Source organism: Haliotis rufescens, unplaced genomic scaffold (assembly GCF_023055435.1).
Source record: "Haliotis rufescens isolate VD_foot unplaced genomic scaffold, xgHalRufe1.0.p SCAF_12, whole genome shotgun sequence".
Classification (NCBI taxonomy): domain Eukaryota; kingdom Metazoa; phylum Mollusca; class Gastropoda; order Lepetellida; family Haliotidae; genus Haliotis; species Haliotis rufescens.
This window is the reverse complement of record NW_025963802.1, coordinates 42,963,709-42,979,655: the sequence shown is the minus strand read 5'-3', so window position 1 is coordinate 42,979,655 and position 15,947 is coordinate 42,963,709. Positions and strand designations below refer to the sequence as shown.

At 38.4% G+C, this 15,947-nt stretch overlaps 1 protein-coding gene across 1 annotated transcript; it reads left to right on the top strand.

Annotated features, from left to right (window-relative positions):
- Positions 1-6,261: 6,261 nt before the first annotated feature.
- Positions 6,262-14,838, top strand: LOC124119050 (fucose mutarotase-like). The gene is made up of 6 exons (XM_046481440.2): positions 6,262-6,418; positions 7,912-7,980; positions 8,590-8,660; positions 11,131-11,232; positions 11,926-11,999; positions 13,969-14,838. Exons 1-6 carry the CDS (start codon positions 6,337-6,339, stop codon positions 14,018-14,020), a joined length of 450 nt encoding a protein of 149 aa, XP_046337396.2. The 5' UTR covers positions 6,262-6,336; the 3' UTR covers positions 14,021-14,838.
- Positions 14,839-15,947: the final 1,109 nt, after the last annotated feature.

Sequence of the window (15,947 nt, the reverse complement as noted above, 5' to 3'; positions counted from 1 at the left end):
TGTTGATGTTGAAACGTATGTTAAAATGGTGATGATGGACGACCATGAAATGTTAGCATTCTTTCTTGGTGCAGATAACGATGATATTGATGAAGTAACGAGGCATTTTACTATTATAGAATTCTCAAAGTATGTACATAACATAAAGAAAAGCTTGACCTTCTTGTGGCAATGATAATACCAATATTTCTCATTGTTTGCAGCTTGTAACACTGTTCCCACCTTTGTGATATGTAAGTTTGAATAATTTGTGTGTAAATAGTTACATAAAAGATGTTTTGAGAATCTTCCGATTTATCTGGAAGCAATAACGATATTCATTCATTCATCCATCCATCCATCCATCCATCCATCCATCCATTCATTCATTCATTCATCCATTCATTCATTCATATAATCAAAGATCCGGAGAAAAGTTAACATACGTTTGCGTATTTCCGCAAAATATCACCATTTCCCAATCAGTAGTGAACTGCTTGCGTGCAAATGCACATACAAACATTAAAAAACACAACCCTGCGTAATAACCCAATCTTATTTACTGGTGGAATGCAGACATGTGTATCGCTATTGTGCGTTTATGAGACATGTTACACCCGTGGCGTAGTACACGACTAGACACAGAGTAGAAATCACCCAAATACCCAATAGCCTGTACCCAAGGGAGTAGATTTTATTGAATATTCAAAGCAAGCTATCTATAACCAGTGTGAATGATAACATGTGAGTCAAAATTCTATGGCTAAAAGAAAATATCTGGAGCTTTGGTAATATTCCTTTTTAAAATTTTGAAAAACACAACGAAAAATAGACGAAGACAACTTAACTCAAGATTTAATAAATACTTCACAAACTTGACATTTCGTTACACATAAAAATGCATATAATCTACAGCCATGGTGCAGGACTAAATCAATGGTTGAATATAGTATCTGTATCCCTGAATGATATTTCATAAATCCTCAAGTATTAGCTCAGACATACTGATGAGGTTAGGTCTTTGTCCCAGCATAAATACAACGTTAGTAAATTAACCGCGTCCACCTACAGCTTATGCAACCGGATCTGTTCCTTGTTTTTAATTTAATATAAATCATTTAAATTGAAGACATACCTTCCTATCATGTTCCTGAAGTTCGTAAATAAATATATATCTCTATTGCACAATAAAACCTTTTCTTTGCGTAGGTTCATTCAACACGAGACAAGATCTTCTTCCATTCACGCTCATGCGGAAATACAAACCAGCCGTGTTTAAAATTTGACCTAGATTTTGGACGCCTCCTGGTGCATGCCCCGATGACACATCCTCACTGATAAGGCATTTTCATTGAGTACAAGCTATTGCCCCCAATATTTGAGGGAATCACAAGCGTTTGCGTGACGGATAAAGGGAGACTATTCTTCTGTCTGCCGCTCATTTTCAGCCTCGCTCAACAGCCGCTGTCATAAATACTTTGTGTGAAACCGAGACACTGTCCGTGGACATTTAATTTAGTCATTAGCTGCTAGATTGATATATTATGATAAAGGTTTTCAGTTAAAGTGAAACAGTTTGTAAGACTTATATTACAATTGCTAGGATTGACTATGAAACGAACCTTGTCCCCTAAAATCTGAGTGATTGAATTGGGTTTGACTCAGCTCTTTCCTTTTAAGGCTATAGTTTCTCTGTGGAAAACTTTGCAAGGTGGAAAACATTCGCCGAAACACTGCAAATGTAAGGTCCAAAACACAACTTTGATACCCATATCAATACATCACCATCGAATACACATTTCTTGTTTGTTCATTTTTACCCATCATCAAACATGGTGTATACTTTCTTTTGCCCGGTAGTGTAGGTCAGCCATTGTACCTCTGATACTACAATACGTATCATTACGTTTCTGTAACCAGTTTATACGATCAACGTCTACATGATTAATTATCGTATAGTTAATTTATATCATTAATTAGTAGATGATCAATGTATATTCAATTACAATATAATAAATTTCCATATGATCCTTTTATATGTCGAATTATTTGTGCCCTTAAATCTACAAACATGTCGGGACAGTGTGTGTATTGGCTTCCAGATGAAAATATCTCGAGATATTTTAATAGCATTTAATATTTTGGAGAGAAAAATCATTTCGTTTTCGATGAAACTGAGGAAATATATTTAGAAGCTCGTCTAATCTAAAAACACCTGTCATCGTTATCACAAAATATTACCCCTTTTTCAAATAGTTTCTGTGTATATCCCATTACAATCATGTGGAACTTTAGAGGTAAATGGGTTTAGAGGCAAATGTTTTTACATTTCGCATCCTCTGGATGCTGATTGGTAGATCTCTCCTACACGTGCTTAAGGATACATCAGAAACTCGCCTCGTGATCTGTTCATTTCACAGCAAGCGGCTATGACGCAAGAAGGTATGTCCTTGTAGACAACAGCTGGATATATCAACGACGGGTCACGAGCGCAGCTCTACGTACAAGCTGATGAAGCGTCATAAGTCTAAACAAAGCAAATTTGGTTGAATTTTTTTTCTCATGATACATGGCCCCTCTTCGTGAAATTCCCAAGTTATAGATGATGATTTTTTTTCTCACTTTGTCGTTTATACAAAGGTTATACTCTTTTAATCCTGCAGTTTTGCTCGAACATGTTGTCACTAAACGCAAATGTTTGATCCACTAAACACATACGCCTTATTTACCAAACATGTGTTATTCACTAAAGAAGAAACTTTTATTTAGTAACGCGAACATTAAAATTACTAACACAGACTCTTTATTTATCAAACATAAACGTGTTATTCACAAAATATATATAAAATTTCTATTAAATACGAACATTTTATTTACTTAAACAAACACTTTATTTATCAAAATAAACGCATAATTCACCAAACACGCACGTTCTTTTTCTCAAACCTCGTACGTTTTACTACCCCAAAAGGACGCTTGTCGTTTGAAGTGAGATCCAGGAAGGATATAGGCGTTAGCTATGCGTCGATGGGAACAAAGATTTTTTTTCGACTCAACAATATTTTCATGACGCATATTGTGAAAAATGTCTGTGCTGTGTGATTGGCCGCGATATAGTGACCGGGGAAATCGCAGTGTCGAGGATGGGTGTTTACAAGCTCATGCTCAACCGGCGCATCACCGTGACATCCGGTCGTCACGCTCGTTATTGAGGTTCAACGTTTTCTGTTGTCATCACGAAGTGAACTTGCTGGAGTATTAATTTTATCCTTATCGGGGTTTACCCACTCCAAAAAATAACAATCTCATTAAAATAAGATCGTAGTTCTAGCTACAGCTAAACAAAGATCTGAGGACATCCCGTTACGGGTCACGTCATGCCCACCTTTTGCAAACTTTGACCGACTAATGGAATGACTGACCAGTAGTCGACATTAGCCAATCAGAAGGCAGCTTTCTCGTGCCTTACGGCACTCGTTTAAAACTGGTAACTACGCTTCGAAACAAATTTTGATAAATATCTCGATTGAAAATATAAGAAATCGTTATTGTCATTTCAAATACTGAAATTCCAGATGAAATTACCCATAGGTAATTAAATATTAAGCCGTGAATAATTGCTCTGCGTTCTGATCTGAATTCAATTTACAGGTAACCTGGCAGACAGACAGACAGACAGATTATTCAGTATGCAAGACCATATGACAAGTTCAGTTTTAACAGATACATAGAAATCAACGTGATCTTGAACATGGTATAATATATTCACCTAAGTCTAAATACATGTTTCAAATATATTGCTAGAGATTTGATAACTTCTTCATTGGTCGAATTCAACAAATTGAACATCAATTGATTGTCTTTGTGTGTAATATCTAAATTTGGTAGAAACTTTAATCTCAACGTTTGATATTTTTCACATATAAAAAGAACATGAAACTCGTCTTCAATCTCCTTGTTGGCACAGTTAGAACATAAGTTAGTTATGGAGAGATATTCTAAATTTACAAAGAGCTCTCAATTGAGTTTTAACTTGTAATATGCTTAAATATTTTTCTGGTTCTAACAATGATTTAATACCAGCATAATGCTTGAGAACGTGTGGAGAGGACATTTGTTGGTGCCAGTTTTGCTGAAACATATCTAATAATCTTTGTTTAAATTTAAGCAAAAATAGTTTTTCATTACCAGTGTTTTGTGAGATTCATACAAAGGAAAATCCAGTTTGTACTTATTACTCTAGACACCCAATTCGTTTTCCCTTCACCATCTAATTGCTTTATAATTTTGTAACATTGAAATGGGTACCTGTGAGCTTCCATTTTTAATCATTTTATCCAGTATTTAACAACACGCAGATGGCTATGTACATATAAACTACACCGACCAGTTTCAACAAGTATTGCCTTATTTGAAGAATATTTACCAATGCATAAAAACTGCTTAAAATACAAAGTGTGAACTTTCTCAATGGATTCAAAATATTTAATGCCCCATATTTCCGTACAACAAAATGGGTAGAATTTTACCATCAAATATCGAATTTGCTCTTGAAAATGAGATATATTTGTTTTACTTGAATAATTTAGGAACAGGAAACATTGCCTTAGATGCCTGTGGCGCTAAGGTCTTACAAGCCTTGGGCCAATTTAATCTTGAGGACATTAATAGACCTAAATACTTATAATAAGTTGCAACTTTTAAATGTTTATCACCATATATCCAATTTTCATGCTATAAAAGATGAATAAGACTGGGCTCAAGATGCAACCTTGATGAACACCACAGGAATTAGTAAAACAAGGAGTTGTACCAGTCAGTTTTAATACATGTTTTGACTGAGGAATACATATTCTTAAGAACTATTGACAGTTTACCACGACATCATTGAGTGATAAATAGGTACAACAGGTGTTTTTACTATCAACGTAATCAAAAGCTTTGCGGAAATCAACAAAGGTCGCGCTCGCTGACTTGGTTGATGCATGTCATCGATCCGAGTTGCGTGGATCGATGCTCATTGTATTCTTCTTTACATAACATGTATATCGGTCACGATTAATTTCACGTTCGTTTATAGGCATATCATGAACATTAACTATATTGATAATACCTGTGACCTCGTTAATCCACGTCTCAGCTTCTCCTTAAAAGCGAAGTAAGGATAATCAAGGTTCACCAATTTGGGTCCTATAGCAGTTATTATGTAAGTACATCCAGTGAGGGGGGGGGGGGGGAGGGACTTTCGGACATGCACAGTTCCACTGTTTAGTATCAATTTGTTATTTTACTGATTTTCTTGTCCAAATTTCAAATGTCAAATACCAAAATTGACTGATTAGAGGATGGTCATTTTGATGAAAAAACATTACGACAGATATGTACACTAAATACATGCTCGGTATTAGAAGGCTTCTTTCTTTTAATAGGCTTAAACAAAATAAATTACAAAGTTTCGAAAAGAGTACTGTCAGTTGATTTATTTCCCAAAATATTTTTTGAAAGGTTAATGGGTTGGCTAAATAATATAAAGCAATGAAAATGCGTGAAAACATGCATACGAAACTGCAGTCATAAAACCGCTGGGAATTCGAAAAACGGTTGATTAAGGGGATTTCGACGATACAACGAAATATGGCTCTCGTCCCCCAACATATAATTCAACTAAAAAAACAGACATGACATTTTTCCCAGGGCCATGTGAACTTGTCCAAACTACGTTATATATCTATCTATCTATCTATCTATCTATCTATATATATAGTATCCATTCCAACACACATAAATGCATGCCGCTGTCTGTGTTACGTAGATATCTACCATATGTTCTCGTTTTTCAATTTGTTCACAAAACCTTTGATCCTTGTCCGTTTCTTTTTAAATGTATATGTGTGTCCTCAGTTTTGTCCAAGAGATTGTATTTGCAAGTGGATGTAATACATTTTCACCTTGTTTGGAAGACATTGTCACGGCAAAGGTAGCCGAGCAGACAACATTCCAAGGGACGTAACTCCAATTTCTTACCACCGAGGATGATATCGACCGCCCATGTAACATGAGCCTGTAATACGTACGTGCCTTGTTATTACAACCCCTGTGATATGCCCGTCTCTGTGCTGGCTCTGTCGCAAATGCAGAGTATATGATGCGTTCATGACAGTTGTTATAACCACACTTACATTGACTGATTATTTAAAGTTAAAAGACTACAGTAACCTAAAATAAAAACAACATTCAACAGACGCCTTCTCTCTGTCACAATACTTATTTTACTATTCGTCCCCAAGTAGTATCTCCACGTCAAGCGTATCAAAGGTCGGTAGTAGCTACAACTTGGAGACAGATATTTAGATCATCATGCCACTGAAGAAAGTACCTAATATCATTTCACCGGATTTACTGCATGTGCTTGCGCTCATGGGTCATGGAGACGAGATAGGTAAATATTAAAAATGTAGATTTCCGCAACCAGAAGTGACTGCATGTTGTCTTCACCGAGGTCCGTGCACAGGTGCGTGTCGCAGTGTCGAAAGGACACTGATTTTCTGCGAAAGCGAGACAGGCTCTCATTCAGAAAGCGATCATAGCGCTACGTCTGTCGTAATTCTATGTTGAAATGTTGCACTAGACTCACAGTCTATCTGTGATATCAAAATGTTAAACACTTTCGTTATATTTTTGTTTGGTACAGGAGCCCAGAAAATCTCTTCAGTTTAAGAAGAAATCTAGACTTGCCAAACTGTTTTAGACTTGCACGAGCGTTCTCGGATATTTTTGTTTCAGGGTCTGTGTGCATGATCTATCATAGTATGAGAGAATAGTATAAGATTAGGATCGAACATTGTTTTTTATTGGAAAAAATAAATTGTTCCCAAAAATTCTTGTAAAAAATAGTAATGCTTCAGACTGAAAAAAAAAAATTGTCTGCCACAAAAATTACACTGATGCAAAAAGACACAGGCTCGTAGTTTTAAATGAAAAAATATCTGGTTTTGTAGCTTTAGCTGAAAAATATCTGATTTCCATACAAAATCCTAGGTTCCCCACAAGAATATCAAGGGGTCGGTCCCTTACCACAATCGGGGGGGGGGGGGCACGGGTGGCCCAGTCGTCTAAGGCGCGGCGATTCGCTGTGCAGAGTTGCGTCACTTGGGCACGCCAGAAACCTATGATTGTGGGTTCGAATCCCGGTTCGCCCCAATTATGTTTCTAGGTTTGTCAGCACCATACCCGTGCTCGTGGCTTTCACCGAAGTGGTAAACGTCTGAGACCTGCATCACTTCGGGCTTTCCTCCCACATTAAGCTGACACGCCATGATATAACTGGAATACTGTTAAAAGCGGCGTTAAACCAAACTCACTCACTCACCTTACCACAATCAAAGGACTAATTATGAGATAGGTTTGTGGACCATGGTCATGATTGTTTTAATGGAGCTGGTGTTTTATCAATAAAACATTTCAAAGAGTCCTTCCATTGTTCATGCATCCCTATATATACTGGCTAAATGAAATGCATAGTAATACCATATTACCATATATATAAGCGCTCAGGGCGCTCCCAAAATTAAAAATAGGGGGCTCTTATTAGAATATTATTTTGGTGGAAGAAACAGAGTTGAAACATAAATTTCGTGGTTTATGCTGACAGCCTGAAATGTTTAAATACACCAGATATATCTTTCCAGAATTTGATTGCCCATATTTAAGGGTGCCAATAACACACAAATAAAAAAGTCTTGTCTACATTGATCAATCGGAAGGGGTGCTAATTGGGATTGTTCACTAGCCAATATATTAGCAAATATTGCCGTGGGTGCTTATAAGAGGGGCGCTTATTACGTCGAATATGGTATGTATTTTCTGGTCGGATATTTCTGACTAATCACTCACTCACTCACTCACTCACTCACTCACTCTGCTTTGTTTCAGTATTTGCTGATGCCCACTTCCCCTCGTCCTCCATCTGTCGAAGCGGTCCAAGGGAGCTGCGCGCTGATGGTCAGACATATTTTTAGAAAATTATATTGCATGCATTTTTAGCTCACCTGACTGAAAGTGTTGTGCATCATAAACAACTTCTTACAAACTGCTGGACCAATGAAGCTGACATTTCGCATGCGAAAAAATTGTGCGCTCCAGTGACGACCCCTGAAAATATGGGTTGAATTTGTTCAAGGAGTTTGAATCTGATTTTTAATATTTCCTCCATGGCAGGCATAGTGACGAAGCTATTTATCGTCTCTCCTCAGACATTTTTGAAAAAAAGTATGAAATTTGGTATATGTGTAGTTTGTAGTGGGTCTGAACACATATGTTCAGTTCTTGGTGATGTGTTAAAGTTTGACCTTTGTGATTTGACCATTATCTTAAATTCTTTCAATTGGGTCTGTAAGCTTCTATGATATTGTCAGCCTCATGAAGTGGAACTTTGGCATATATATGCCTTTTCTTATTATAGTACGTCGTATAAGCTCACCTGAAACAAAAACAAAATATGGCTTTTGTGAAGGTTTTGCATCCACACAAACAATTAATGTTTCACATTATCTGCGACTTTATTGGTGATAGCTTCTTATAGCTACTTAAATGTTGGTGTTTATGTTTCAGGTCTAGATATCCCGTCGCTGTTAGAGGGAGTCTTAGAGCTGTTTACCCTGGACCAATATGTAGACAAACCGGTAAGATGGAAGATGAAGATATAAAGGACATTAATTGTCAGTCAAAACCTTTATGAGAATACAATGGAGACTTTCAAGTGTTAAGATATATTGCACTAGTCAAGCCTCTTGTAGCAACTTATTATGAAAGTATGCCAGCAGGAAAATAGTATGTGAGCTTCCACGACTTTTGTAACAGCTGTCCTGATTGGATGATATGGCTCCATGGGGATCAGGGTTAGAACTGGTCCTGGGCACTCTATTCCTTGTTAGACAGCAACTAAATTGGACTAGTAAGGATTTGGTTTGGTTTGTTCGTTGTTTAACGCCGCACTCAGCAATATTCCAGCTATATGACGGCGGTCTGTAAATAATCGAGTCTGTACGAGACAATCCAGTGATTGACATCATGAGCATCGATCCACGCAATTGGGATCGATGACATGCATCAACTAAGTCAGCGAGCCTGACCACCCGATCCCTTTAGTCGCCTTTTACGGCAAGCATGGGTTGCTGAAGACCTATTTTACCCCGAATCTTCACGGGTCGACTAGTAAGGAGACTTGCATGGTGACTTGGTGGATTGTGTATGATCATACACTGAAGATGTTTGACATTGCTCATTATATCAACCACTGGTTTGTCTGGTTCTGACTGATTATTGATTATTTACAGTCATTACTATGTATGGAATATTGCTGAGTGTGTCATTAAACCTGACAGCGAAAAAGAAAGCCCTTTTTCCTCCCATTGGACTGTGAAGTTCTCACTAACAATTTAAGAGGCACTATGATAATGATATGGGTGCTGTTGTACGAAACAACCTTAGCGCTACGACTGTCATAAGTCTATGTTAAGGTATGGGAATTACCATCACCTTAGCGCCACATTCGCTTTGTACAACGGCACCACTGACCATATGGCTTTAAAGAGAGGTCACATGAATTAGAACACTACAAACTGCTTGTCATATTCATGCACATCTTCCCGAGGCAACCGAGTTAACCGACTATAAAAGTCCAGTTTCCACCCTTGCCGAACTAGGCTGGTATTATGGAGTTACATTTTGGCTGGACCAACGAGTCTATGCATAGTCCAATCAAAATCTTGCAACGAAATCAAAATCCGGTTCTTAAACTGTCGTGCAGATTACGGTCGATTGCAGGATTTGCAAAGCATGTGCACCGCCGACTCGTTGCCAACAGATATTTTCCAAACATTTTCATGTTTTTAATCAAGGTGCTCGGGTGATTTGATGCCCTTCGCGATGTAAGACCCGTTTTATCACAATATAGATCTTGAGTAATGATCAGATCGTCTTGACTGGGCGCCGCCATTTTGTTCGAAACAAGTGCAAGTGATGTAATCGGATTGGTCCATAGGAGAGGCTCAAAAGGGACATAACTCATAATAAGCATTGGTCGGCAACGATCCAGCCCAGGAATTCCAGCCTAATTCGGCAAGGATGGAAACTGGACTTTTAAAGTCAGTTAACTCTCTTGCCTTGGGATGATGATTCATGCGGGGGTAATGGCTTTTATTCATATAGTGAACAAGAATAGTTAGAGATCATAAATATTTTTTTAATAATTTTATGAAATTGTGTGCTCATTCTTCATTACGCAATAACTTTTTTGTTCAGTACATTTGGGTAACATAAAAAGTCATATGTCATAATTTCTTCGTCCTCAAAACAGCTTATGTGAGTAAAAAAACAAGAAACTTTTTTCCATGTGTACAGAATACAGATGTCTACGTTTGAAATTTACAAAATTATGGATAATAATATATAAAAGTGCAGTAGTATTTGAACTGGTTTAGAGTCATGTGTGATAAGGGGTGGTAGGGTAGCTTGGTGGTTAAAGTGTCTTCTCGCCCAGGTTTGATTCCCCACATGGACACAAGTCTATTTCTGGTGTTCCCTGCCCTGATATAGCCGGAGTATTGCTAACAGCATCTTCCCAAGGCAAGCGAGTCCACTAGCCTATATCAAAGTCTAGTTTCTACCCTTGCCACACTGAGGCCACTTTACTTGGCTCGACCCTGGTGCCAGCTCACGAGTTATGCCCCTTGTAATGAAAACGCGATATCCAATCAGATCGCTGTTCTTATCTCGTATAGCTTCACAAAGAGGGCAACTACCTAGTGGATCAGATAACGAAAACATTCACGATTTCATCCCTGACACAAAAACATAGGCAATCGTTCGGGGGTTTAAAAGATGAAAAAGACATATTCGTGTCAACAAGAACAGGCAGCAGAAAATCACTTTCATATGAAGGTGTACAAGTCGTGGATGTTGATTTTGTGAAACATTCTGTGATTGGACTATCGATATGTGCGACAGTCCAATGATATTTAGCACAGGAAAGTGGGCTTGATGTGGCAAGGGTGGAGTGGACACTGTTGCCTCGGGGAGATATACCAACAGTGGCTCACTCACTCACTCACTGATGTGTGTTAACCTGAATGCGTGAACTTGTTGTTTCAGGTGGGCAGAATGGATCTGGTTGATTCCGACAAGGCAAAGAAGCTCCCGACCCCAGTCTGGGACAAATACATGGCCATTATCAACAAGGCAGAGGGCAAGGAAGTAAGTCTCCCTCACAGCAAGACTTGTGTTAGTTAGCAGGTTATGTGTAATGTAGTCACTTGTGAATAAGATTCAGTTATGGTGGGCACTCTATGGCAGATTGTTGATTTTACGGCAATCAATGGAGGCCGTATTATTTGTGCGATGATGTCTTGCTCCCTCATTTACTATTGTTTGTTTGTTTGTATGTTTTTTAACGCATGGTTGGTCGGTTGGTTGTTTAACGTTGCACTCAGCAATATTTCACCTATATGACGGCGGTCTGAAAATAATCACGTCTGGACCAGACAGTCCAGTGATTGACATGAGCATCAATCCATGCAATTGGATTTTAATCACTGGATTGTCTGGTCCAGACTTGATTATTTACAGACCGCCGTCATATAGCTGGAATATAAAACGTTAACGTTAAACAACAAACCAACCAACCAACCAACTGTGCTATTTTAGAACTTAAGCTCTTTTTACAAACTTAACCCACTCTCCACCCTTTTTTATCCTTAGCGTCAGTTTATTTGGGGAGGGAGGTGATAGCAACAGACATTTGGGAAGGGAGGTAGTGAATATCTGGGATTCAAACTCCACATCAAATTGCGGTACCTTAGATGACAAAGCCACCCGTGCCCCCTATATACCACTGAAGTGATTGAATATGTTCCTCACTTATTGAACATCTTTTATTTGATATTTCAGGTTCCCTTGGAACTCATTGAGAGATTTGAATTTTATGAGCGAGCCAAGAAGGCTTTTGCCATTGTGCATACAGGGTATGTATAAGCAAATAATATGTCCTGTCCTCTCACTATCAGTATAGTAATGTCAGCCTCATGAAAAGCCTTATCCTCTGTCCAAGGCGGGGTGCTGGGGTAGCCTAGTGGTTAAAGTGTTGGCTCGTCACGCCGAAGACGCGGGTTCGATTCCCCATATGGGTACAATGTGTGAAGCCTATTTCTGGTGTCCCCAGCAGTGATATTACTGGAAAATTGCTAAAAGTGGCGTAAGACCATACTCATACACCATCCACAGATGAGGCAAATTCATGGCTAAGGGGAGATAATTAGTCACACATCCACACCTCAGGTAGTATTGCACACACTATCCTATCTGATTAAGAAAATATAAAACTACTTTTAATACAGTCTTGTTTTACAGTCTTGCATTTAGTGAATGAGTATGGTCCCACGCCACTTTTAGTCTTGTTATCGACTGCCTCTGTGGTCTAGTGGTAGAGTGTCCGCCCGGAGAGCAGAAGGTTTGGGGTTCGCTTCCCTGCCGCGCCATACCAAAAGACGTGAAAAGATGGTACTTGTTGTTACCTTGGCCAGCGCTCGGCATTAAGGGGCTAAAACAAGGACTGGTCAGCTCTGTATGCTGTGTCTGAGTGGGCTATTCAAGTTAAACTGCGGCATAGTATTTCAGTGGGCTAGCACTATAAATCGGCATCAGTCCGGACTAGTACAAGCAGCACCACACACACACACACATGCATGCATGTTGCTTTATAAGTGCTGCAATCTTGGATGAGACGTTAAACCCTGTTTCACTTCACTTAACACTTACAGGTTTGTATTCTATTTAAGAAATAAACGACGACTTGGAATTGTTTATCATACAATAAAACACTGCAGGGAGAATAAACCATGAGGGGCGCAGCATTTTATTTACAATTAACGACTACCAGTCATTTATTTCTTTTATGAGAGATCAACAATATGTACAGTCTCTTTTAGGATGATGATCAAATGTACCATCTGTAAAAATATTTACCCGTATTTAAATAATTACGAATTCCTCAATAGAATCTGACCTCAGCAATATTGGACAAGTCTGATATGTGTGCACGTCGATTACCTGTACCTTTTTCCTTCCCCTCTCTCAAATAATGTCAAAAATATGACATCAGCAAGTTGCAAGCACATGTTCGAAACTCCAGAAATGATAGAATATTTATCATGAAATAAACCATGCTTTTGTTCTTTGCGATTTATCTAGCTAGCTATAAGTCTGGAAGGTAATTTAAGGTACCGACATTTACTACAATATCTGAAAAACTATCGGACCTACTCCAGTCAAAGTTGGTATGAGATTATTAAACAGTCATACATAACTGGATATTACATTTAAAGACAATCGGTTCATGAATAAAAAATCTGTCTATTTAGCTATCACTATATTTCAACCCAGTTGAACCAATCAACTCAACTCGAAAGGGTGCACGGGAATCACGCACGCATGAATACAGTGTTAGCGTTGGGCGTCTCAACGTGGGTGATTCCCGTGCACCCTTTCGAGTTGAGTTGATTGGTTCATATGGCCCTGTGACGCAGGGGTAGCATTATGCAGATGGCTGTTCCAATGAATGCTCGTTCCACCTGTGACGAACAGGTCTGGTTGTTGATGAAATATAGTGATAGCTAAATAGACAGATTTTTTATTCATGCACCGATTGTCTTGCAGATGGCTGTTACAATGAATGCTCGTTCCACCCGTGACGAACAGGTCTGGTTGTTGATGAAATGTAGTGATAGCTAAATACACAGATTTTTTATTCATGCACTGATTGTCTTTAAATGTAATATCTAGTTATGTATGACTGTTTAATAATCTCATACCAACTTTGACTGGAGTAGGTCCGATAGTTTTTTAGATATTGTAGTAAACGTCGGTACCTTAAATAAACTTCCAGACTATGTCTTAAATGTGCCAATAATGATGTTTTTGCCTTTACTTTTTCAGGGAAACTGCCCAGTACGGCAACATCATACTAAAGAAGGGAGTCTGCTTGTAGGCTCACAACTTACAAGTATTCAACATATATGTGCAATGAAAGAATAATTCCAAATGAGATTTATTATATCAAATTTTAAGAATTATTTCATTATTTAAAAAATGATTGATGCTCAATCAAATGTGGGTTTGAAGCTATTAATTTCATCAAAATGATTGGCCTGTGTTCAGACATCTCTCACTAAAGTAGCATGAAGCTATTGGGGGTAGATCTTGCTGAGCAGGCAGTGGGTGCAACATTTTACTCGAGGCCAAACTCAATTATTTGTTTTACAGACATGCATGTCATTTTTTAGCCATTTGTCAAACTAAAAATGGGAATCTTTGGTACGCCATGCCTTTCAGTTGGGTAGCAAGCCACTATCAAATTTGACATGTTTGTTTGTTGTTAATTTTCGAGCAGAATGATAGAGGTTTGAAAATACATGTAATACAGCCTGGACTAGACAGTCCAGTCAATGACATCTTGAACGACGATACACAGAAAGTGGGAAATGATGACAAGCGACTCGAGGACCTATAGTCTTACCTGGAATTCTTGCTGGTTTTGACATGAAATGATCTCACAGTGAATTACATAACCTTTGAAACTGGAATACAAGACTAGTCCACTGGGAAACTGTCGAGCTCACTTGATTGCGAGGGATATTTGTTTGTAAATGGGCATTTAGTTTTGTGCCACAATGGAGTAGTTTTTGTTATGTTTTCTCACTTGCTACGAGCTGGTAGTGTTTCATGTGGACTGTATTATGTGTGGGTGTTTGTTTGAGGATTGTATGTCTGAGTGATTATATTTTGGAATAAAGATATTTTATTAAATCAGTCTTGTTTTATAGGTGAATTACAATGCCACATTTCCGCTCTGTTGAATGCTGATGCTATGACCTACATCTATACTATACATGAAACAGGCAAACCAGTGGTTGATAGTGTGAGCATCGGTGCACATCACGATACTTGATGTGTGGGAAAGTAGTTTTTTTTGTTTAGTCAGCAATATTCGATCTGTTGTTTAATACTGCAATCAGCTGTTTTCCAACTACAAAAGGGCAGCTTATTAATAATCAAATCTGATTAGTTTATTCTTTAACACAACTGTCAGTAATATTCCAGCTGTATAATGATAAACAGTAAATAACCAAATCTGTACATTCGGTTGTTTACGCTGCAGTCAGCAATATTCCAGCAACGTGACAGCTTGACAACATTACAAGGATCTAAACGTCTCATACTAATAGAATAAAGAAGTAAACATCCATAAAATATCTTATCTTTAGTGATGTGACAGATCATATTAGTGAAGATCCGGGTTAGAATAGGTCTTCAGCAACCCATGCTTGCCGTAAAAGGTGACTATGCTTGTCGTAAGAGGCGACTAACGGGATCGGGTGGTCAGGCTTGCTGACTTGGTTGATGCATGTCATCGATCCAAATTGCGTGGATCGATGTTCATGATGTCTATCACTGGAATGTCTGGTCCAGACTCGATTATTTACAGACCGCCATCATATAGCTGGAATATTGCTGATTGAGGCGTTAAACAACAAACAAACAAACAAACAAACAAACAAACAAATACTATGACAGCAGCCTGTCAATAATCAAGTAACAGGACAGATATTATTTACAGTCTACTGTGATACAGTTGGAATGTTGTTGACATTGACTCATTTCCAATTGCCGCATCTACCACCAGGATTACCTATTTCAAAACCACCTCCGTCATGTGGATAGAGCATCTGCCCGTGGAACGGAGGTTGGGGGCTCGATCTCCATCTGCGTCATACCATTAGACGTTAAACTATAGTACTTGTTGTTACCCTGCCTGGCAGTCAGCATTAAGAGGATAAAACAAGGACCGGCCGGCTCTGAGTGGGATTTCTATCTCAAAATGCGGCTTGTATCTCAGTGGGTTAGCACTATGAGAA

Excerpts from the sequence above, each read along its gene's own strand:
- LOC124119050 (XM_046481440.2), top strand. The coding sequence starts at position 6,337 with ATGCCACTGAAGAAAGTACCTAATATCATTTCACCGGATTTACTGCAT. Across the intron at positions 7,981-8,589 it reads AAGGGAGCTGCGCGCTGATG|GTCTAGATATCCCGTCGCTG; the intron begins GTCAGACATATT and ends TTTATGTTTCAG. Across the intron at positions 8,661-11,130 it reads ACCAATATGTAGACAAACCG|GTGGGCAGAATGGATCTGGT; the intron begins GTAAGATGGAAG and ends TTGTTGTTTCAG.